The sequence below is a fragment of the Tachyglossus aculeatus genome, chromosome 7 (assembly GCF_015852505.1).
Source record: "Tachyglossus aculeatus isolate mTacAcu1 chromosome 7, mTacAcu1.pri, whole genome shotgun sequence".
Lineage (NCBI taxonomy): Eukaryota > Metazoa > Chordata > Mammalia > Monotremata > Tachyglossidae > Tachyglossus > Tachyglossus aculeatus.
In genome coordinates this window covers 58,892,398-58,915,840 of record NC_052072.1, presented here as the reverse complement: position 1 = coordinate 58,915,840, position 23,443 = coordinate 58,892,398, and the positions used below count along the sequence as shown (strand labels likewise).

General features: G+C 44.1%; 1 protein-coding gene across 1 annotated transcript in view; it reads right to left on the bottom strand.

Moving 5' to 3' along the window:
• Positions 1-3,929: 3,929 nt before the first annotated feature.
• ABCA12 (ATP binding cassette subfamily A member 12) overlaps positions 3,930-23,443 on the bottom strand; it is a 222,070-nt gene continuing 202,556 nt past the window's right edge. The window contains exons 50-55 of the mRNA XM_038748802.1: positions 22,358-22,492; positions 19,851-19,954; positions 14,192-14,284; positions 10,155-10,260; positions 8,917-9,054; positions 3,930-4,037 (exon numbers count right to left, since the gene is read on the bottom strand). Coding sequence (XP_038604730.1) covers positions 3,930-4,037; positions 8,917-9,054; positions 10,155-10,260; positions 14,192-14,284; positions 19,851-19,954; positions 22,358-22,492 — 684 coding nt within the window. The remainder of the gene's footprint in view (positions 4,038-8,916; positions 9,055-10,154; positions 10,261-14,191; positions 14,285-19,850; positions 19,955-22,357; positions 22,493-23,443) is intronic.

Here is a 23,443-nt window from a genome sequence, read left to right as displayed (position 1 = left end):
CTCACCCTGAAACAACACTGGTGATTAAAGCTTGGCCGCCAGCGCCATCATTTCCGGGAATTAACTTTATCCTGGAAAATGACACTTCCTGGGATCCTTAAATGAGCATATGTGTTACTCTAGGAAACATCGAAGCAAATTAGTCCAAATCTTTCCTGCCCAAAATGAAAGTAGGGACAACTTGTCCAATGACGACTGCCAAGGCATCCTGGAGTCTGGTCAAAGAACTCGTTTTATTTTAAATGCACAAGTTGGCAAAGCTTCTTCCCACAGCAGCAGGGATGTCCTTTGTTGCCTCACAGGGAGAGGGGCAATGGGGCCTGAGGCAGCCGGGAAAGAGAGGCTGGAGAAGAGAAGAGCACTTTTGAGGATCTTGTTGGAGGGGCTGTGACTTACCTCTTTTTCCGCAATTGTCTGCCCGGCATGTGAAGCCCACGATGGGTGAAGTGTCTTGGGCAATCGCTTTGCAAACCAGGAGCCATTTAAATGTCCAAGAAGTTGTTTTTCCAGTCGAATGATGCAGATAGGAGGCTTTTGGGCCCTCAAATCCCTTTATGAACCTCAACAAAGAGCAAAGCAGTGCATGGGGGAATGGCTCCTTTGGCTGCCATGTGTACTGCTCCAAACATCACAGTAGCATCACCTTCATTATTAGTGATAATGAGGCACAGGAAGCCGGAATATGCCAATTACTTGCAAAGGCCCAAGGAGGGCAGGTGCTCTTGGCCCCAGCCCATCAGGGCACAGCAGGGGTTTTTTGACCCCAAAACCTCAGGACTCCCCTTCCCCCTCTGCATGGAATTCTATCCCCATCTGTCTCCAACCAACAACACCAATCCCCCTCTTCAAAGCCCTTCTGAAATCACATTTCCTCCCAGAGATCTTCCCCGATTAATTTCTAGTCTCCACATTCTATCTCCTACTGCCTCTTCAGCCATTCTGCATGGAGAAGCAGCGTGGCTCAGTGGAAAAAATCACGGGCTTTGGAGTCAGAGATCATGGGTTCAAATCCCGGTTCTGCCAACTGTCAGCTGTGTGACTTTGGGCAAGTCACTTCACTTCTCTGTGCTTCAGTTACCTCATCTGTGAAATGGGGATTAAAACTGTGAGCCCCCTGTGGGACAACTTGATCACCTCGTAATCTCCCCCAGTGCTTAGAACAGTGCTTTGCACATAGTAAGCGCTTAACAAATGCCATCACCATCATCACTTAAGTATTCACAGCCCTGGGTATTACTTACTTGTCTTACATTTTCTATTTACATTCTCCTATCTGGAATGTGATTCTTTTTTTGTCTGTCTGTCTCCACCACTAGATTTTTGTGCGTCTGTCTCTGCCACTAGATTGAAAGCTCCTTGAGGACTGGGATGCCATCATTTTATTCTCTGCATACAATACAATACATACAATAGACGCTCAATAAATACAATTGATTGACTGATTGACAGAACCCTTTCCTGTTTCCTCTAAGGAGCCAAAAAAGACCCACATAAACTGACAAACTCACTTCAATTGACATGGTTGTAACAGTTGGGGCAGAGAAGTGCAGAGGAAAAGGCAGCTGATTCTGCCCTTCCCTCCCTCCCACCACCATTGCAGCTGCTGCCCCTTGAGAGGTTCAGCAGCAGTGTGCCCCTTTCCTCTTCATCTGTCCCTACCACTGCTGGCTACCCTGCTCTGGTAGGGAAGCAGCCTGGTTTAGTGGATAGAGCACAGGCCTGGATAGAGCACAGAAGGACTTGAGTTCTAATCCTGACTCTGCCACATGTTGGCTGTGTGATCTTGGACAAGTCACTTCACTTCTCTGTGCTTCCATGACTCATCTGTAAAATGTGGATAAAACTGTGAGCCCCCTGTGGGACAGGGACTGTGCCCAGATGTGCCCAGTGTTTGGCACATAGTAAGTGCTTAAAAAGTACCATAATCATCATTGTTATTACTATTATTATCTGGACAGGTCTCACTAAAGGGAGTAATGAGATGGGATGATAGCTGGATGTGGCAAGGATTTTTTTAAGTATGACAGACTTCGGTATAGGTGAAGGCCAGAGAGAATGAGTCAGAGGAAATGGAGAAGTTGAACAAAATTGAGAGGTCAAACAGAGCAAGGAGGTTGGTGGAGAGAAAGGATTTTCAGGAGGAAATCTGGATTGGGATCCAAAGCCCAAGTAGCAAGGTTAGATTTTTAAGAGTAGGCAGGAGAACTCAATCAATCAGTGGTACTATTAAGTGCTTGCTGTGTGCAGAACACTGTGCTAAATGCTCGGGAGAATACAATATAATACCTCCTTCTAGGAGACAACCAGGAAGGAAGGGAAAGTGGGAGTGGATAAAATTGAGGAGAGGAAGGGGCGTGTTCAGGAGAGAGATGATGAGGAACACTGGAGGCCTTGAGTCATTGAAAGTAATAATAATGATGGCATTTGTTAAGCGCTTACTATGTGTTGTTCTAAGCACTCAGGTAGATACAGGGTAATCAGCTTGTCCCATGTGGGGCTCACACTTTTAATCCCCAGTTTAGAGATGAGGTAACTGAGGCCCAGAGAAGTTAAGTGACTTGCCCAAGGTCACACAGCGGACAAGTGGAGGCAGGATTAGAACCCACGTCCTCTGACTCCCAAGCCCATGCTCTTTCCACTAAGCCATGCTGCTTCTCTGAAGGGAAAATGCCTCTACAGGTCTGGCTTCCCATCCCTAAGGAGCTAACGTTTCTCAGAGGGAACACAAGGGAGCAAAGTCATATCTCTCTTTCTGAACTGTACTTTCCAAGCACTTAGTACAGTGCTGTGCACATAGTAAGCTCTCAATAAATATGAATGAATGAACTGATTGATCGATCCTTTTTGTTCACGCCATCCTGCACCTCAAACCCCCGACATTGCTTCCTGCTGCTTCTCCAAAATAGAAGCCGCTTCTTTTTTCTAAACATTGTTTATTGATTTTCAAATGGTGGCGCACTTGAATATATACAAAATGGACCACTGAGCAATACATTCAAGAAAACACCCTAAAAGAGGACCATCTGTACGTGTGGTGGAATGAAGAATCCTATGCCTTCGCCGTGTTCATCACCGTGGCTTGACTTTGAGGTGGGACTGATCACGATCTTTGTAAGCACTCTTCCTCCCACGGAGGGGGAAGACCTTGACATATATGACCCAATGCGTAGCTGAAAGCCAAAAACGCGCCCGCCTGCAGCACATGAGTTCCGTCTCAGTTACTAGGGTCCTTAACTCACCGGGGGACACACCCAGCCGTGGTTTCCCATGAGTTTCAGCATGGGGCATATGCGCCATTTACCGCCAGGGCAAGCGGTGCGTATCTCCATGGAAACGTCCTCCTTTCTGGTCCTCTGTGAGCCCGTCGATGGACACGTTCCGGGTCACAATGATAGGCGTAAATTCGGTGGCCGAAGATCGGCACTGATGCTCACCGGGCCTCCGGTGTAGGCCAGCTCTGTAGCTGATGCTGTACATTCTTTTCATCTGTTTAAACAACTCTAAGTTTCTTCAACCAGTGTGACTTCTTTTCTCTATCCTTGACTTTCTGACTACTAATGACTAAGCTTTTTAAGAGAACAAGTGAAGACAAGAAGCTCCTTGACTTCACACCCATCAGCACTTAGCACGGTGCTTGGCACATAGTAAGTGCTTAACAAATACCACAATTATTATTATTACTATCATTATGGTAAGAGTTATGGAAGGCATCCACTTTCTCACAGTGTTCGGCATAAATACAGTCTTTTCAACAGCATAAAACGGAACCGAAAGACAGGTACTGCTCCAGTTGTTGTTTTTACACAATCATGAGGTTCCTAGGAAATAATACTTAAAAATTAAGATACGTTAATATAAGTCAAGGTATCTTAAGGTGGCTCTTTTCCAACGCCACTGATGGTTTGCTTGGAGGGAGTTCACTGAAGTGGCTAAGATTCGATCTGGTCATCCTGAGAGTCAACACTTACAGAAGAGCCTTGGCTACTTGTATCTGAATTTTCATGGTTTTTTTGGTCTTTGGCAAAGTTGATGAACACCTAATGTTTAAAAGAAAAGGAAAGAGGCATTAATTGCCTGGTACAGCAAAAACCCACAGTAAATCAGAGCGATGCTATCTAATCCCAGGTGGCTCATTAATCCTTGGGCAACAAAGTAAACCCGTCAACCCCTCCCCGCCTGAAGGATGGCTTTTGGGGTGGAAGCAGTGAGAAATGGTGAATGATCTGCTAACCGGGAAGCCTGTCTTCTCATAATGACTCACAGCTAGGAGCCCTGGGTTTTAATTCCCATTTGCCACTTGCCTGCTGCATAACCTTGGGCAAGTCATTGAACAGCTCGGTGCCTCAGTTTCCTCATTTGTAAAATGGGAATAATAATAATAACAATTATGGTATTTGCTAAACACTTATTATGTGCCAGGCATTGTACTAAGCTCTGGGGTGAGGAAAAGCAAATTCGGTTGGACATGCCCCTGTCCCACATGGGGCTCACAGTCTCAATCCCCATTTTACGGATGAGGTAACTGAGGCACAGAGAAATGAAGTGACATGGCCAAGAGTACACAGCAGATGAGTGGCAGAGCCGGGATTAGAACCCACACCCTTCTGAATCCCAGGCTTGTTCTGTATCCACTAAGCCATGCTGCTTCTCCTTGAGAGATAAGGATGGTTTCTGATGTGATTGCATTGTATTTCCCTTAGAAAATGACATCATTAGTAATAATAATAATTATTATTATTATGGTATTTGTTAAGCGGTATGTACCAAGCACTGTTCTAAGCGCTGGGGTAGATACAAGGTAATCAGGTTGTCCCACGTAGGGCTCACAGTCTTAATCCCCATTTTACAGATGAGGTAACTGAGGCACAGAGAAGTTAATAATAATAATGATGGCATTTGTTAAGCCCTTACTATGTGCCAAGCACTGTTCTAAGCACTGCGGTAGATATAAGGTAATCAGGTTGTCCCACATTGTGCTCACAGTCTTCATCCCCATTTTACAGATGAGGGAACTGAGGCACAGAGAAGGGAAGTGACTTGCCCAAGGTCACACAGCTGATACGTGGCAGGGGCGGGATTAGAACCCATGGCCTCTGACTACCAAACCTGGGCTCTTTCCACTAAGCCATGTTGCTTCTCATGTTAAGTGACTTGCCCAAAGTCACATAGCTGATAAGTGGCAGAGCCAGGATTAGAACCCGTGACCCCTGACTCCCAAGCCTGTGCTCTTTACACTAAGCCACGCTGCTTCTCATTATTATTAGTATTATTGCTATTATTTTCATTTTGTAAAGTGGATAATTAGCTTACTCACCTATTAATCACCTATTAATAGGAACTGGTTCAGCGCAAGATCTGCAGCATTGTATAATGGGTTAAATAGGGTTAAAACGAAATCGGATGTGGGCTGTGTTTGAGGGTGGGGGGACGGAGGCAACTAGATGCATCCAACATGGGAAAATCTGCAGATTTCAGGATTTATTTCTGTTTGGTACTTGGTACTAAAGGCAAGAACGAAAAAGCCCTGCTGCAAGGACCGGACTAAAGTGGGGAAAAAAAGGAATTATGATTGGCATTCCTTCGACCCCCTCATTGGACTCTCCACCCCAAGCACCAACTTTTATCACTTTTGACATTCAGAGGATAAAAAGAAATTTTAAATGTTAATTGAAAACATAATTCATAAAGTTTAATGCAGCGTCATTGGAATCCCATATCATTCAGACACTTTGAATGCCATTTTATTTCAGATCTCTGATTTAAGAATATGGCTGAAGTAGAAGAGGTTAATTGTATGCTGTGGCTAGTTGAACTATCGCCAGTAAGAGCAATGGGAAGAAATAAGTCTTTATTGCTGTAAGACCAAGCACTCTGCTTCTAAGTTCCATTATTTTTTTTTAAATTACATGTACATCTAAAGGTATTGAAGTTTAAGTTTTCACAGGAACTTTATGAACAGTTTGTGTTTTAGAATACTATTATGCCATCTACAGAAAAATGGATATGTAGACAAAACGATTATTAAATAGGTAGATTTTTTTTTTTATTACCGGCCTCCTCTATAAGTTCAAACTGGGCCAGGGATTTGAAAGATATTTTTTCCCTACATGAAATGATCCATCCATTTTCTTCTTTTACATATGATTGGATTCTTCCAATGGAAATTGAGAGCTCACCTCCTCCAGGAGGCCTTCCCAGACTGAACCCCCTTTTTCCTCTCCTCCTCTCCATCCCCCCACCCTACCTCCTTCCCCTCCCCACAGCACTTGTTTATATTTGTACTGATTTATTATTCTATTTATTTCATTTGCACATATTTACTATTCTACTTATTTTGTTAATGATGTGCATATAGCTATAATTCTATTTGTTCTGACGATTTTGACACCTGTCTACGTGTTTTGTTTCATTGTCTGCCTCCCCCTTCTAGACTGTGAGTCCGTTGTTGGGTAGGGACCATCTCTACATGTTACCGACTTGTACTTCCCAAGCGGTTAGTACAGTGCTCTGCACACAGTAAGCGCTCAATAAATACGATTGAATGAATGAATGAATGAATGAATGAAATTCAAGATCAATGGATTGAAACACAGCTGTGATTTTCACCCCACATCAAACTTCATCAGTGGCAGTAGTATCTCCTGAATGATCACCTGAATGAGGTGTGGACCAACCATTCAATCAGTCATATTTATTGAATGCTTACTGTGCACAGGACACTCTACTCAGCACTTGGGAGAGTATGACACAACAATATAACAGATACATTCCCTGCTAAGCACTTGGGAGAATAAAAGAGAAATAAAAGACACAGTCTCTGCCCTTATGGAGTTTACATCTATTGGGCAGAAAGTCACGGTTTACAAACAGAGGAAGCTGAGGTAAGCTACAATTAATGAAAAGATGAATAACTGGAAAGGGTACATGAAGCACAGTATGTGAACCATGCGTACACACCGAGTGGCTATTCATTCATTCATTCAATCATATTTATTGAGTACTTACTGTGTGCAGAGCACTGTACTAAGAGCTTGGGAAGTACAAGTTGACAACAGATAGAGACAGTCCCTACCCAACAATGAGCTCACAGTCTAGAAGGGGGAGACAGACAACAAAACAAAACTTGGGAAGTACAAGTCAGCACATAAGTGCTGCAGGTATGACTTGACCTGGGTTGGTAGTCTTTAACTGGAAAAAGCTTCCTTTCTTGAACTTTTATATTTCATACCAAGTGTGGTCAAATTATTTTGATCAACCTATCAGTGTTGTCTCCCATAATGGTTCATTTTTCTTTCAGTGAAAAATAGTATCAGAACATGCCTGGCCAAGCGATCTCTTGGGAAGGGTAGGGACCGTCTCTATATGTTAACGATTTGTACTTCCCAAGAGCTTAGTACAGTGCTCTGCACACAGTAAGTGCTCAATAAACATGATTGAATGAATGAATGAATGAATGAATGAAATACGGAGCTCGTATTTGAAGATGTGTACTTCAAATGCTCTGGGTGGAGAAGAGAAAGACTAAGTATAGATTGTCACAACTTCTACATCTTGATCACTTTCCAGGTCAAAATGGTAATACTATTCTATTTATTTTGTTAATGATGTGCATCAAGCTTTATTTCTATTTGTTCTGACGACTTGACACGTGTCCACATGTTTTGTTTTGTTATCTGTCTCCCCCTTCTAGACTGTGAGCCCATTGTTGGGTGGGGCTCTATATATTTCCAACTTGTACTTCACAAGTGCTTAGTACAGTGCTCTGTGCACAGTAAGTACTCAATAAATATGACTGACTGAATGAATGAATGAATGATCATTCTAGGGGTCTGTTTGAGTAACTATTTCATTACCCGGGGCAGTGAATAGCTTCTTCTAATCCTTCCAAAATTGCATCTCCTCTAGGAAGACTTCCCTGATGATAATCTCTTGTCTTCACCAAATCTTGTTGGTTCAACCTTCACAACATCACTAAAATCCATCCTTTCTTCTCCATCCAAACTGCTACTATGCTAATCCAAGCATTTATCATATCCCGCTTTGACTACTGCATCAGCCTCCGTGCCATCCTCCCTGCCTCCTGTTTCTCCCCACTCCTCACTGGAGGTTGACCATCCATTTCCACATCAAACATAAACTCCTTAATATCACCTTTAAAGCACTCAGTCCCTGTCCCTCATGAGGCTCTCAGTCTCAATCCTCATTTTACAGATGAGGTAACTGAGGTACAGAGAAGTGAAATGATTTGCCTAAGGTCACCCAGCAGACAAGTGGCAGAGCAGGGATTAAAACCCACCACTTTCTGACTCTGCGGCCCATGCCCTATCCACCTAGGTATTCAAACAGAAATTTAGCTGCATGAAGATAGGTAATGGAATATGAACGTCTATCCAGTATGGATGCTACCATCTCAACCATTGATCTGACTTTATCCCACAGACAACAGTTTTAGAGGATTGTCAAGTAGAAGAGGCAGGAAAACCAGTAACGAAATTTGATGCATTTGTGTCTCAGGAAAGTGAAAATATTGTCAAGCACACGTGGCTACATAATGATAAATGTCAAGAACCAAAAATCATCATTTTTTCCAATAAAAGCAGTTAATGCCTTTTTTTAAAGAAAGGTTATTCTGTCCACCTCATTTTAGAACAATTTAAAATGTTTGGTCAAATACTTCAAGTTGGGTTTTGGGTGAACACCATGTTTTGATGGGCAGTGAAAGAGTAAGAATTCAGGTACAAAAGAGGGTTTTTCATTAAAATTAAATAGAATGTTCAGTTGAAAAGTATATATATATATATATATATATATATAGAGAGAGAGAGAGAGAGAGAGAGAGAGAGAGAGATATCACCAATTTGGTGCTAAGATTAAGGTGAGTGAACCTCAGTGAAGAATTTATAAAATTTCCCTTACCTCTTCCAGAGTCGTTTGGCTTACTAAAAAATTTGTGATATTTAAGGCTGTCTTGTTGGTTTCTAGCAGATCAAATATGTTTGCAACGCCTCCCGCTGAGACTGGTACATGATACTCTAGCATGCTAAGATGCTGATCCTGTGGGATCAAAGATGTGGATACAGGTTAGAATGTCGGGAAATGGCGACTTGGCTAGTCATGGCACTAGCCATGGAGGAAAAAGCTGAAACCCTGCCCTTGTTGGCAAACAATGTCAAAGCATGGGTATAAAGCACGTTCTGAAAGCTGCCTTCCAGAGATGACATGAAAAAGAATTTTCAAATATTTAAAAGTAAAATGCAAGACTAGCCCACATTTTCAAATATTTCCAATAAGGCACTCTTTACAAATCCGGCTAGAAAACTTCTGATGTCAGATTACACTGAGGTGCCTATAGACTTCATTTTCAGAATTATTCTCAACTACTTGCGTTTTTCACAGGATTTTTTTTTTCCTTTTGGGGACATTTGAATACGTTGCAAAAGAAGTTTCTTTTCCCTCCTTTCCAAACTAGAGTTCTCTGGCTACACAGCTGGTTTTGCATTCCTTTCAGGGCTCTTCTGTTATTATCATTAATATTATTATTATCATCATCATAATTAGTTAATCACTTACTATGTGTCAAAAACAGTTCTCAGTGTTGGGGTATACACAAGTTCATCAAGTTGGACACAGTCCCTGTCCCACATGGGGCTCACAGTCTAAGCAGGAGGGAGAACAGGTATTTAATCTCCTTTTTTTGCAGTTGAGGAAACTGAGGTACTTAACTTGTCCAAGGTCCCACAAAAAGCAATTGGCAGAGCCAGGATTAGAACCCAGGTCATCGGACTCCCAACCCTGGGTTCCTTCCATTAGGCCATGCTGTTACACAGACATTCCCATGGAATGACCTGATCAAGGTTACATTGCCAGGCAAAAAGGGCAAGATTTGAGCTGTAGCTTTGCTGCTCTCTCCCAGGCCTCTGCCCATTCCAATGTTAACTGCAGGGTCAGTCAGTCATATTTATTAAGTGCTTACTGTGTGCAGAACACTGTACAAGGCGCTTGGGAGAGTACAATACAACCATAAACAGACACATTTTTGAAAGCCGTGGCCCTCGATTTGCTTTTGTTGCCAATATCCTACTAGAGCAATACTAATTACCAACGGCCAAGGACTCATCCCTGGGAAAATGTCCACACTTTAGAAATTTCTTTACCTTTAGATATGTTTTGGGAAAGTGCAATTGCATGAATTTGGTCAGAGATTCATTGCTCATCCTGTTATTCTTCAAGTGGACCTTCACAGTAAATCCTCTTCCAAACCTAGGAAGGAAAGTGGGGAGGCAGGATTATGCAGTGAGACAGTTCTTATGGAAAGCCACATAAGGCATATTTTATCCAAGGGGGAGACAGTCAGTGTATTTATTGAGTGCTTACTGTGTGCAGAGCAAACTCGAAGCTGTCATTAGAACTAATGCCTAGATTGTCAGGAAGATATATGACTTGGTCTGAACCATTACCTATAATAATAACAATAACTGGTGTTTGTTAAGTGCTTATTTCATGCCAAGTTTTGTACTAAACTCTGTACTATACCCCTTGCCCACATCTTCCCTCTGTCCTAAAACTTCCTCCTTATTCATATCCAACTGACCACCCCCTCCTCAACTTCGAAGCCCTGCTAAAATCACATAAGCGCTTAGTACAGTGCTCTGCACATAGTAAGCGCTCAATAAATATGATTGATGATGATCTCCTTCAAGAAGCCTTCCCTAAGCACTCTTGTCTTACGCTGTCGCGTCGTCTCCGACCCATAGCATCGCCACAGACACATCTCTCCCAGAACGCCCCACCTCCATCTGCAATTCTTCTGGCAGTATATCTATAGAGTTTTCTTGATAAAAATACAGAAGTAGTTTACCATTGCCTCCTTCTGTGCAGTAAACTTGAATCTCCATCCTTGACTCTCTCCCATGTCACTGCTGCCCAGCGCAGATGAGTTTTGACTTGTAGCAGATTGCTTTCCACTCACTAGCCACTGCCTGAACTAGGAATGGAATGGATATGCCTCTGCTTGGCTCTCCATCCCGTCGTCGAGATTGGAAACTCTCAAGGTACGACCCTGAGAGGGGCGACTAAGGACCCACTTCCCCTATTTAAGAGAAGCAGCGTGGTTCAGTGGAAAGAGCACGGGCTTGGGAGTCAGGGGTTCTAATCCCGGCTCCCCTACATGTCTGCTGTGTGACCTTGGGCAAGTCACTTAGCTTCTCTGAGCCTCAGTTACCTCATCTGTAAAATGGGGATTAAGAATGTGAGCCCCACATGGGACAATGTGACCACCTTGTATCCCCCCAGCGCTTAGAACAGTGCTTTGCACATAGTAAGCACTTAACAAATGCCATTATTATTATTACTATACTCTCCCAAGTGCTTAATACAGTGCTCTGTACACATTAAGTGCTCTGGAAGGACCACAGACTGATTAGTACTAAAGGCCAGGAAGATACAAGACAATCAGGCCCAGTCTCACACGGGGTTTACCCACAAATGCATCCTTTGAATGAAAATCTCACTGAAAAAGAAAATGCCAACCTTGTTCAGAAACTCTTGCTTTAAATGATACATATGACTTATCAATGAGGCAGCAATTTCTGGATTTAAGAGGCTTACATTTAGAAAGCAAATAAGGACTTGGAACTTCTGCTTTCAAGATCCTGTAATTCATTCCAGAGATGTTTAAAGTTGTTTTGATTTGTAATTCATTGAAGAGAAAAAAAAAAACCACCTCATTGTATATCTCCAGGGATATATTGCTTTTGACACAACAATAGTTGCAACTTTCATTAAAAGTCAGTACACTTTCTGAAAGCTATGTTTCACCTTCATTGGCTACTTAGTGCAGGGTACAGATGTGGATTTGGGTATGGGCATGGATGTGTCGAGATGACGTGTTACATTATGATATATAGATGACAAGGATGCAATCAATTTGATATGAGTGCAGCCAGCTATCCTTATTATTTAGAATCCTTGCTTTTTTGGAGACAAGGAGAGGCTGCAATAAGAGTGAAAATGACAAGTGCAATCCTGACAGGCAGGAAGAAATGGTCATTATCTTGCTGCATAAATCTGGACCTCAATGCCAACAAGCATTTTAGCCTTCTTACAAGAAAAAACAATTAATTTGGGAAACTAAAATCCATCTTCAGAAACTCTGAAGGTTTCTCTGCTACCTCGAATGGTTTCAAATTATGGAAAATCATTCATTTTTCTTGATTGGTATATCGGTGCCCTGTCCCTTTTTTGTTTGTTTTATGTGGTATTTCTTGAGCATTATTAGCAGTTAGCAGTGCCAGGCACTGTACTAAGTGCTGAGATAAATACAAGGGAATCAGGCTGGACACAATCCATGTCCCACATGGGGCTCGCAATATTAACCTCCATTTGGCAGATGAGGTAACTGAGGAACAAAGGAGCTAAGTGACTTGTTCAGGGTCACACAGCACATATGGAAATACCCAATCTTGGCTTCATTGACACCATCCTCTCCTGGTTCTCCTCATCACTCTGGCCATTCATTCTCAGTCTCCTTCGCTGTCTCCTCCTCTGCCTCCCACGTCCTCGCTGTGCGAGTCCCTCAAGAGTCAGTTCTGAGTCCCCTTCTATTCTCCATCTACACCCACTCCCTTGGAGAACTCACTCAGTCCCAAGACTTTAACTACCATCTCTATGCAGATGATTCCCAAATCTACATCTCCAGCCCTGATTCCCTCAGAGACTGCAGTCTCGCATTTCCTCCTGCCTTCAGGACATCTCTACTTGGATATCCCGCTGACATCTCAAACTTAACATGTTCAAAAGAGAACTCCTTATCTTCACACTCAAACCCATCATCCCCCTGATTTTTCCATCACTGTAGACGGCCCCACCATCCTCCCTGTCTCACAAGCCCATAACCTTAGCATTATCCTTGTCTCAGGTCTCTTATTCAACCCACATATTCTAACTGGCTTCGTAGAAAGAGCCCGGGCTTGGGAATCGGAGGTCATGAGTTTTAATCCCAGCTCTGCCACTTGTCTGCTGTGTGATGTTAGGCAAGTCACTTGACTTCTCTGTGCCTCAGCTCCCTCATCTGTAAAATGGGGATTAAGACTGTGAGCCCCACCTGGAACAACCTGCTTTCTTTGTATCTACCCCAGTGCTTAGTACAGTGCTTGGCACATAGTAAGCGCTTACCAAATACCGTAATTATTATTATTATTATATTCTATCTGTCACCTATTGGTTCAACCTTCACAACATCACTAAAATGCACCCTTTCCTCCCCACCCAAACTGCTATTATATTAACCCAAGGACTTGTCCTACATCACCTCAATTACTTCATCGGCCTCTTTGCTGACTTCCCTGCCTCCTGTCTCTTGCGATTCTAGTCCATACTTCACTCTGGTGCACGGATCATTTTTCTACAAAACCCTTCAGTCCATGTTTCCCCTCTCCTCAAGAACCTCCAGTGACTGCCCATCCACCTCTGCATCAAACAGAAACTCCTTATCATAGGCTTTAAAAAAACTCATTCACCTTGTCCCCTCCAACCTTCTCGCACTGATTTCCTATTCCAACCCATCCCTCATGCTTCACTCCTCTAACGCTGACCTATTTTCTGGACTTTTATCTTGTGTATCTCACCACTGACCTCTTGCCCACGTTCTGCCTCTGGCCTGGAACACCTTCTTCTTCATATTCAACAGACAATCACTCTCCCCACCTTCAAAGCCTTATTAAAATCACATCTCCAAGAGGCCTTCTGTGACTTGGGCCACAGTTTCTCTTCTCCCACTCCCTTCTGCATCACCCTTGCTCTTGGATTTGCACGCTTTATTCACTCCCCTTCCTCAACCCCACAGAACGCATATACCTATCTGTAACTTATGTATTTCCATTAAGGTCTGTATCCCCCTCTAGACTGTAAGATCCATGTAGGCAGGGGACATGTCTACCAACTCTGTTATAATGAACTCTCCCAAATACTTAGTACAGTGCTCTGCACACAGTAAGAGCTCAATAAATACAGTTGATTGACATGTGGCAGAGCCCGGATTAGAACTCAGGTCCACTGATGCCCAGGCCTGTGCTCTTTCCACTAGGCCATACTGCTTCTCTGTGCAACCCCACCAGAGCAGTCAAGATGGCACTAGAAGCCGAACTCTGACCAAATGGCGAAGGCCATAAGAACAGACTGTGTGATGACTAACCTGCTTTTTATATGCTGCAAAGAACCAATACATTGGAACTGGCCATTCACCATAATGGCCAGCCTGGTACACAGGGCCTCGCATTCCTCCATGCTGGAAAACAAAGCAGAGAAATTCACTGAGATCTTGCAGGAGGGATTTGGGTTCTAGGAGGCTTCTCTACATTGCATTGCTTCTCAACAAAGACCAGTTTAGGTTTAAGTTAAGTTCACTAAAACCAGATGCTTCTGTGGACTTGCCTCCCATCCCTATGGGAAGTGGGGGGGGGGGGGGAGGAAAAGAGAGAGAGAGAGAGAGAGAGAGAGAGAGAGAGAGAGAGAGAGAGAGAGAGAGAGAGACCTGTGCCCGCTTTTTTCAGGGATTTTGCCGCAACATTATTCCTTTCATATAATAACTGGTATGGCTTAAGCGCTTACTATTTGCCAAGCACTGTTCTCAGTGCTGGGGAAGATACAGAAAAATCAGGTCAAATACAGTCCCTCTCCCACAGAGGGCTTACAATCTAAGCAGGAAGGAGAACAGGTTCTGAATCCCCATTTTACAGATGAGATAACTGAGGCACAGAGAACTTAAGTGATTTGACCAGTAGGCACATGATGGAGCTGGGATTAGAACCCAGGTCCTCTGACTCCCAGGCCCGAGGTCTTTCCACTGGTCCAGGCCACTCCTCTATATGCTCCTCATGTGACTTTGTGTTTTCCTTATTCCATTAGCAATCATCTGCACTGGTGTACAGCTGCAACAAAACCACCTAGAATATGGCGGGATATACAAATCATCCCCCTTTATGGGAACAGTGCACAGGAGAACAACCAAGATCAGGGGATAGAGTAGGATTATTAATTCAAAGATTATTCATTCATTCATTCAATCATATTTATTGAGCGCTTACTGTGTGCACAGCACTGTATTAAGCACTTGGGAAGTACAAGTTGGCAACATATAGAGACAGTCCCTACCCAACAGTGGGCTCACAGTCTAGAAGGGGGAGACAGAGAACAAAACAAAACATATTAACAAAATAAAATAAATAGAATAAATATGTACAAGTAAAATAAATAGAGTAATAAATACGTACAAACATATATACATATATACAGGTGCTGAGGGGAAGGGAAGGAGGTAAGGTGAGGGGGAGGAGGGGGAGAGGAAGGAGGGGGCTCAGTCTGGGAAGGCCTCCTGGAGGAGGTGAGCTCTCAGTAGGGCTTTGAAGGGAGGAAGAGAGCTAGCTTGGCGGATGTGGGGAGGGAGGGCATTCCAGGCCAGGGGGATGACATGTGCCGGGGGTCAACGGCGGGACAGGGGCGAACGAGGCATAGTGAGAAGATTAGTGGCAGAGGAGCGGAGGGTGCAGGCTGGGCTGTAGAAGGACAGAAGGGAGGTGAGGTAGGAGGGGGCGAGGGGATGGACAGCCTTGAAGCCGAGGGTGAGGAGTTTCTGCCTGATGCGCAGATTGATTGGTAGCCACTGGAGATTTTTGAGGAGGGGAGTAACATGCCCAGAGAGTTTCTGGACAAAGAGAATCCGGGCAGTGGCATGAAGAATGGATTGAAGTGGGAAGAGACAGGAGGATGAGAGATCAGAGAGGAGGCTGATACAATAATCCAGACAGGATAGGATGAGAGGTAGTGGTTTGGATGGAGAGGAAAGGGCAGATCTTGGCAATGTTGCGGAGGTGAGACCGGCAGGTTTTGGTGACAGCTTGGATGTGAGGGGTGAACGAGAGAGCGGAGTCGAGGATGACACCAAGGTTGAGGGCTTGTGAGACGGGAAGGATGGTAGTGCCATCAACAGTGATGGGAAAGTCAGGGAGAGGGCAGGGTTTGGGAGGGAAGACAATGAGTTCAGTCTTGGACATGTTGAGTTTTAGGTGGCAGGCAGACATCCAGATGGAGATGTCCTGAAGGCAGGAGGAGATGCGAGCCTGGAGGGAGGGAGAGAGAGCAGGGGTAGAGATGTAGCTTTGGGTGTCATCAGCGTAGAGATGATAGTTGAAGCTGTGGGAGTGAATAAGGTCACCAACGGAGTGAGTGTAAATCGAGAACAGAAGGGGACCAAGTACTGAACCTTGAGGAACCCCTACAGTAAGGGGATGGGAGGGGGAGGAGGAGCCTGCCAAAGAGACTGAGAATGAATGACCAGAGAGATAAGATGAGAACCAGGAGAGGATGGAGTCTGTGAAGCCAAGGTTGGATAGTGTGTTGAGGAGAAGGGGGTGGTCCACAGTGTTGAAGGCAGCTGAGAGGTCGAGGAGGAGTAGGATAGAGTATGAGCCATTGGATTTGGCAAGCAGGAGGTCACTGGTGACCTTTGAGAGGGCAGTTTCTGCGGAATGTAGGGGAAGGAAGCCAGACTGGAGGGGGTCGAGGAGAGAGTTGGTGTTGAGGAATTCGAGGCAGTGCGTGTAGATGACTCGTTCAAGGAGTTTGGAAAGGAATGGTAGGAGGAAGATAGGACGATAACTAGAAGGTGAGGTGGGGTCAAGAGAGGGTTTTTTTTTAGGATGGGAGAGACATGGGCATGTTTGAAGGCAGAGGAGAAGGAACCAGTGGAGAGTGAGCAGTTGAAGATGGAGGTTAAGGAGGGGAGAAGGGACGGAGCGAGAGATTTCATGAGATGAGAGGGAATGGGGTCAGAAGCACAAGTGGCTGGATTAGCACTTGAGAGGGGGGAGGAGTGCTCCTCTGAGGATACTGCTGGGAAGGATGGGAGAGTAGCAGAGAGTGTTGAGAGCCGGGGGAGTTGGAGAATGGTGGGGGAGTGACTTTGGGGAGGTCAGACCTGATGGATTTAATTTTATTAATGAAGTAGGAGGCCAGATCATTGAGGGTGAGGAAAAGAGGAGGGGGAGGAACCGGGGCCCTGAGAAGGGAGTTGAGTGTACGGAAGAGCTGGCATGGGTGTCAATAAGGGAGGAGAAATAGTTTTGTCTGGCAGAGGAGAGGGCTGAGTTAAGGCAGGAAAGGAAAAACTTGAAGTGAACGAGGTTGGCATGATGTTTAGACTTTCACCAGCAGCGTTCAGCAGCTCGAGCAAAAGAGCAAAGGAGGCGGACAGTGGCAGTGATCCAGGGCTGTGGGTTAGTGGTCCAAGAGAGGTGAAGGGAAAGCGGAGCGAGCAAGTCTAGCTGAGTAGAAAGGGTAGAGTTGAGAGCAGTAATCTGATCATCAAGATTGGGTAGAGAGGAAAGGGAGGCGAGGTGGGGTGTGAGGCGCTCAGAAAGATGGATGGGGTCAAGAAAGCGGAGATCTCTGTGAGGGAGTAATATGGATTTACAGGGGAAAGGAGTGTGAGTGAGGAGGCAGGTGAGAAGATTATGATCAGAGAGAGGGATTTCAGAGTTGGTGAGGGTGGAGACAGTGCAGCAGTAGGAGATGATGAGGTCAAGGGTGTGACCAAGTTGGTGAGTGGGCAAGGTGGGGTGGAGCAAGAGGTTGGCAGCATCAAAGAGCGATAGAAGGCGGGAGGCAGAGGAATCATCGGGGATATCCATGTGGATGTTGAAGTCTCCGAGGATCAGAGTGGGCATGGAAAAGGAGAGAAGGAAGGCGAGGAAGGGGTCAAAACCCTTAAAGAAGTTGGAGGTGGGGCCTGGGGGGGGCGGCGGTAGATGACGGCAACAAGAATCTGGAGGGGGGTGGTAGAGGCAAATAATGTGGGCTTCAAAGGAAGGGAAGGAAAGGGAATGGGAAGGAGGGATAGTGCGAAAGCGACATTGGGGGTTGAGGAGGAAACCGAAACCTCCTCTTTTTCCGGTGAGTCTGGGGGAGTGGGAGAAGAAGAGGCCTCCCCTGGAGAGAGCAGCAGAAGAGACCGTGTCGTCCAGAGACAACCATGTTTCAGTTAGGGCGAGGAGGAGTAGAGACCTGGAAAGGAATAGGTCCAGTATGAAATGAAAGGGAGCTTACTTATAATGGAACGGGGGTTCCAGAGGCCACACTTGGTAGCAGCCGTCGAGGGAGGGGAGGGAAGGGGAAGGGTGCGAGGGGTGGGGAGGGTTTGGATTGGGATGAGTTGGTGGGGGCCTAGGCGGGGAGAGTGGGAAGAGGGGTGGCAATGGGAAAGGAGAACTGGGATGGGGTGGGGGCGGGGAGGAGGGGAGGGAGGGAGCTGGGAAGGAGGAGTTGAGGATTGGTGCTGGTACAGAGGGATCCTGGGTAGGGGGTGAGGGGGAGTGGTCGTGGTGGGGGGAGAGGGAGGGAAAAAGCTGGGTGGGGGAAGGGGAAGGTGAGGAATGGGAATGGCAGTTGGGAGCAAGGGAATTGAAAGTTCATGGTGAGGTCAGCAGGGCAAGTGAGAGCACAGCGGGAGGTTAACAATTGAGAACAATTGAAGATTGAAGATTAGGAATCTTCAGACTAGGATCTTGTAGGCTGAGAGGGGACATGATTGAAGTTTACAAAGTCATGAAGAGTGAGGGCAAGGTGAACAAAGAATTACTGTCCCCCCAATCCTAGAGAAGCAGCATGGCCTCGTGGACAGAACGCAGACCTGGGTTCTTATTCTGGCTCCTCCACTTGTCTGCTATGTGACCTTGGTCAAGTCATTTACATTTTCTGGGACTCAATTACCTCATTTCTAAAATGGGGATTAAGACTGTGAGCCCCATGTGGGACAGGGAATGTGACCAACCTGATTAGCCTGTGTCTACCCCAGCAATTAGTACAGTTCCTGGCAAATAGTAAGCTCTTGAATACTATAAAAAACCATACCGAATCAATTTGAGGGGACATTATTGAAGCGCTTGAAGGTGGTAGGATCAGAGCGAATGAAAGGAAACCTTCACATAGTGAGTGATTAATCTGTGGAATGTATTTCCACAGATGTTTGGGTAGGCAGAAAATATCAAGAGGCTCTAGAGGAGATTGGATAATAACTTGTCTCTAGAGGGAAAAGTTAGGGATGAAAAGAAAAGAGACGGAGGTATTGGATGGTGTATTCCTAGCTTTGAGAATGCATGTCCCGGCTAGGGCAACCATCGTACATTTCTTCCCAAGGTCTTGACACCCCTGTTGACATCCCTGTTGGGGCAACATCTTTTCTTTTAGAACTCAGCATCGTTTAAAATGTGGGAGCTCCAGAAACCTGGCACAAGACTTTCCCAGCCCAAGTCCAACAGGCATTAAAAAATGTGGGGTCTGAGCCATTAAAACTTATGAGGACATAAAGCAACAGCAGACCACTCTTGGAGCAGACCAATAGTTCAGGGCACTTGGAGTGGCAAAAGTGCCTGGCACATAGTAAGCGCTTAACAAATACCATAAATATTATTAAGTAGCAGCAGGATGTATGGAGAAACCATATAATGAATCATCCATTGTCACAGTTAGAGATGGACCAACTAATGCCCCTAATTTGAACCACTGTAGCCCCAACTTTCCCTTTAAAATTATTGTGAACATCTTGGCTTTAATAAATCCCCACTTCAAACTATAAAATTGTCAATCTGGTAGAGAAATTCAGGCGTTTACAATTTGGTTGTTTATGCAGCCAATGTGAACAGTCATGCCACCAGTCTGCCATAATGGCCATACCCACTACAGGATTTTTTGTAAATGCATTCCTCTACTTCCCCAACGATCTTCATAATATGGCCTGCTAGTGCTCTTCTAGACATCACAACTTGAATCACAAACACCAACGCCCGCATTCCATTTACCTGTGAGATGTCAGGATTACTGAGCATTTGTTTTGCACTTCTTCTGAAATGATTTTCCAGAGGTGACGTTTCGATTTCGGATCCATTCCAGAGCTTGGCTCATCCTTAGTAAAACGTGACAAGAAAAAGTAATTTATGAATTTAATTTCTTTAATTAGATTTCTTTCTTACATGAATCATCATAACATCTGTCTTCCCCAGAGAAGAAATCACTTTTTGAACTCATTTGACTAATTCATTTTACGTATAAATGATCTCTCTCTTCTATCTCTCTCTCCCATTTTCTTTTGCACTGTCAAACAGGCCCATTTTAAAATGTGGTTATGCCTAGAAAAATGACTATAAAGTGACAATTCGTTACTCCATATTTGTCGTCTGCATTTCTTCTGAGTCATATTTGCTTTCAGATATTGACAAAATAAGTTTTGCTCTCACTTGCCGATTTGAAGAAAAGTATGCATGTTACATTATGCGCCAAAATCAGGCATCATCAACAAAAATGCTTGGTGACACTGAAACATGGGAGGCAGAAAGAACTCAAATGGATCTTTCCATCCCAGATTGAATTTCCACTTTTGATGCTGGGAAAAATCCATTTTGATTTGAATTTATTTATAAAAAAGCTATGCTCCAATGGAAATCATTAGTCTCCACAAACTAGCAGGCAGAACGCGAGAAGAAACAGTGCTTCTGCCAATTAACCACATGTAAAATTAGAAATGCAATGTGGAGTTGCTTTGCCAAAGCTGCAGTTAAATACGTCATCAGAGACGGAAAAGGAAAGAACAGTTTTGAAGGAAATTAATGAAAATATCATAGCTCAATGCTGAATTAAAATAATTTCAAGGTAAAAGAAAAAAACATGGAAACACGGTATTAGCAAATTATTTCAGAAGTTCAAGTAATTTTTGTTGGAACAATATATGAACACTAGTCTCAGCCTCTTTTTGAAGATAATGGATTACATATAACAGAAGATATGTTTTTATTAAAACTCCACCAGGCCTGGTGTTTGAGCCCTTGTACCTAGAACTGAGAGCTCAGGGTGTTTGCTGGGTTGCGAATCAAATGTTCATATGTCTGTAGCTTCATTTCCTGCTCTTTCCTCACAACCTATCCCCGTGTCGGCACACAAGTCATCTGCCCTGTGAGTCTTTTTCCTATTGCCTGAAATGCATACAAAGCATGGCTCAGTGGAAAGAGCCCGGGCTTGGGAGTCAGAGGTTATGGGTTCTAATCCTGCCTCCGCCACTTGTCAACTGTGTGACTTTGGGCAAGTCGCTTCCCTTTTCTGGGCCTCAGTTCGCTCATCTGTAAAATGGGGATTAAAAGTGTGAGTCCCGTTTGGGACAACTTGATCCTGTGTCTCCCCCAGCGCTTAGAACAGTGCTTGGTACATAGTAACCTCTTAACAAATACCACCATTATTATTATTATTAATATTATTATTACACAACTTGTGGAAACATCATAGGACTGGAAGTCAAGACACCTGAGTCCTAGACCCAAGCCCACCATTTGTCTGCTCTGTGACCCTAGACCAGTCCCATAACCTCTCTGTGCCTTAGTTTCCTTATCTATCAAATGGGGTTGAAATAACTGTTTTTCTTCCCTCTTAGTCCTTGAGCCCCATCTGAGTTAGGGATTGTGTCTGATCTCATTATCTTATATCTACCCCAGTGCTTGAACATAATAAATGCTTACTACATCCCATCATCATTATGACTATTTTCCAAAACATGGCTCTGTGCTAAAGAACCTAAAGCATAAGGAGGCACAGACCCTAATATCTTATGATCATCTCACCTAAATTGGGACCTAAATGGTATTTGTTGAGTGCTTACTATGTGCTAAGGACTGGGGTAGATACAGGCTAATCAGGTTGGACACTGAACATGTCTCTGAGGTCCAGAGAAGTTAAGCGACATGCCCAAGGTCACACAGCAGACAAGTGGCAGACCTGGGATTAGAATGTAGAGCCTACCAACTGCCAGGCTAACGCTCTTTCCACTAGGTCACAGATCTTGCCCTGATTTAGGGGTCCTTTTTTGGTAGGTGGTTTGGTTCATGTTCTTGGATCTTGGCACATAGTAAGCGCTTAACAAATACCATCATAACTGAAACGAGACTGCCCAAGACTCTACCCAATCTCATCCATTCCAACTGTTATTCCCACAGTGATCCCAGGATAAAGTTTATGGATAGAAACAAACCATTTAAAATTAAAATTGTCATCAAGATACCCGATTAGTAGAAAACCATTTACTGCCTTTAGAAATCTATGGTTAATGTACATTTCTTTTGGAGTAAAACAAAAGAAGAGCAAGAGAACTTTTTTGGAACAAAATGGCCACCACAACAATTTCCAGAGGTGAAGAATTAGGGAATTTTTTCTGCCACGAGCATTCTGTGAATATTTCATTTGCTGGAGAAATGCAATACATAAAAGCACATATTAGCCTGTGAACACATAACAGCTACTTGGCCGCTTCCTCCCCCAAATTTACCAGCAGTAGAATGGATGGCTTCCCAATCAGAGCCAGTGCTGTAGATAATTTTCGCTTCGTCCCATAGCTGCACATAGAAGTGACTCTGTCTTTATATGACATCAGCTGAAGCCTCCGAAGAAGTTTATGAACAGTCTGAAGACAACAAATCAAAAACTTCAATCAAGGCGTGAGTTACAACTTCTCCACAGACATAATAGCATAGGCTGTATCTACTTAAAGTTCAAGCTCCTTGTGGGCAGGGAATGTGTCACTTCATTATTCTGCACTTCCCAAGCTCTTAGTACAGTGCACCACAACGTGTAGGTGCTTATAAATTCTTCTTCTTCTACTACTACTACAAGTGCTATTACTATTTAGAAAAAAGTCTGAACAAGAAATCCAATAGAAATAGATGCCCAATTGTTAAAACCATAAAAATGGATTTGAGTGTTTTGAAAAGGGGAAGGAAATAGATTGGTGTAACTGTTCCTATTCCCTTTACCAAAATCCTTGGTTCAGAACATTCTAAGTAGTAAATCAAAAATTTTATTTTAATTCCAGGTAACAGCTGAGGAAAATCAAGATCTCTCAAGGGCTAGTGGAAAGAACATAGGCCTGGCAGTTAGAGGACCTGGATTCTAATCCTGACTTTTCCATTTGCCTGCTGTGTGACCTTAGGCAAGTCACTTAACTTTTCTGTGCCTTAGTCTCCTCATCTGTAAACAATACCCATCCTCCCTCCTAATTAGACTGGGAGCCCCATGTAGAGCAAGGACTGTTTTCTACCTAATAACCTCGTATCTACCCCAGGACTTAGTTTTGTGCTTGGGTGCTTAACAACTACAATAATAACAACAGTACAATAATTCATATCAATCAACATCGATTATCATTATTATTGTTGTTATTATTATTATTACCATCATGAGATGCAGCATGGCCTAGTGAATAGAGCACAGGCCTAGGAATCAGGAGGACCTGGGTTCTAAACCCAGGGCTGCTACTTGTCTGCTGTGTGACCTTGGGCAAGTCACTTAACTTCTCTGTAACTCAGCAGGCAAGAGGAAGATCTGGGATTAGAATTTAGATCATCTGTCTCCCAGG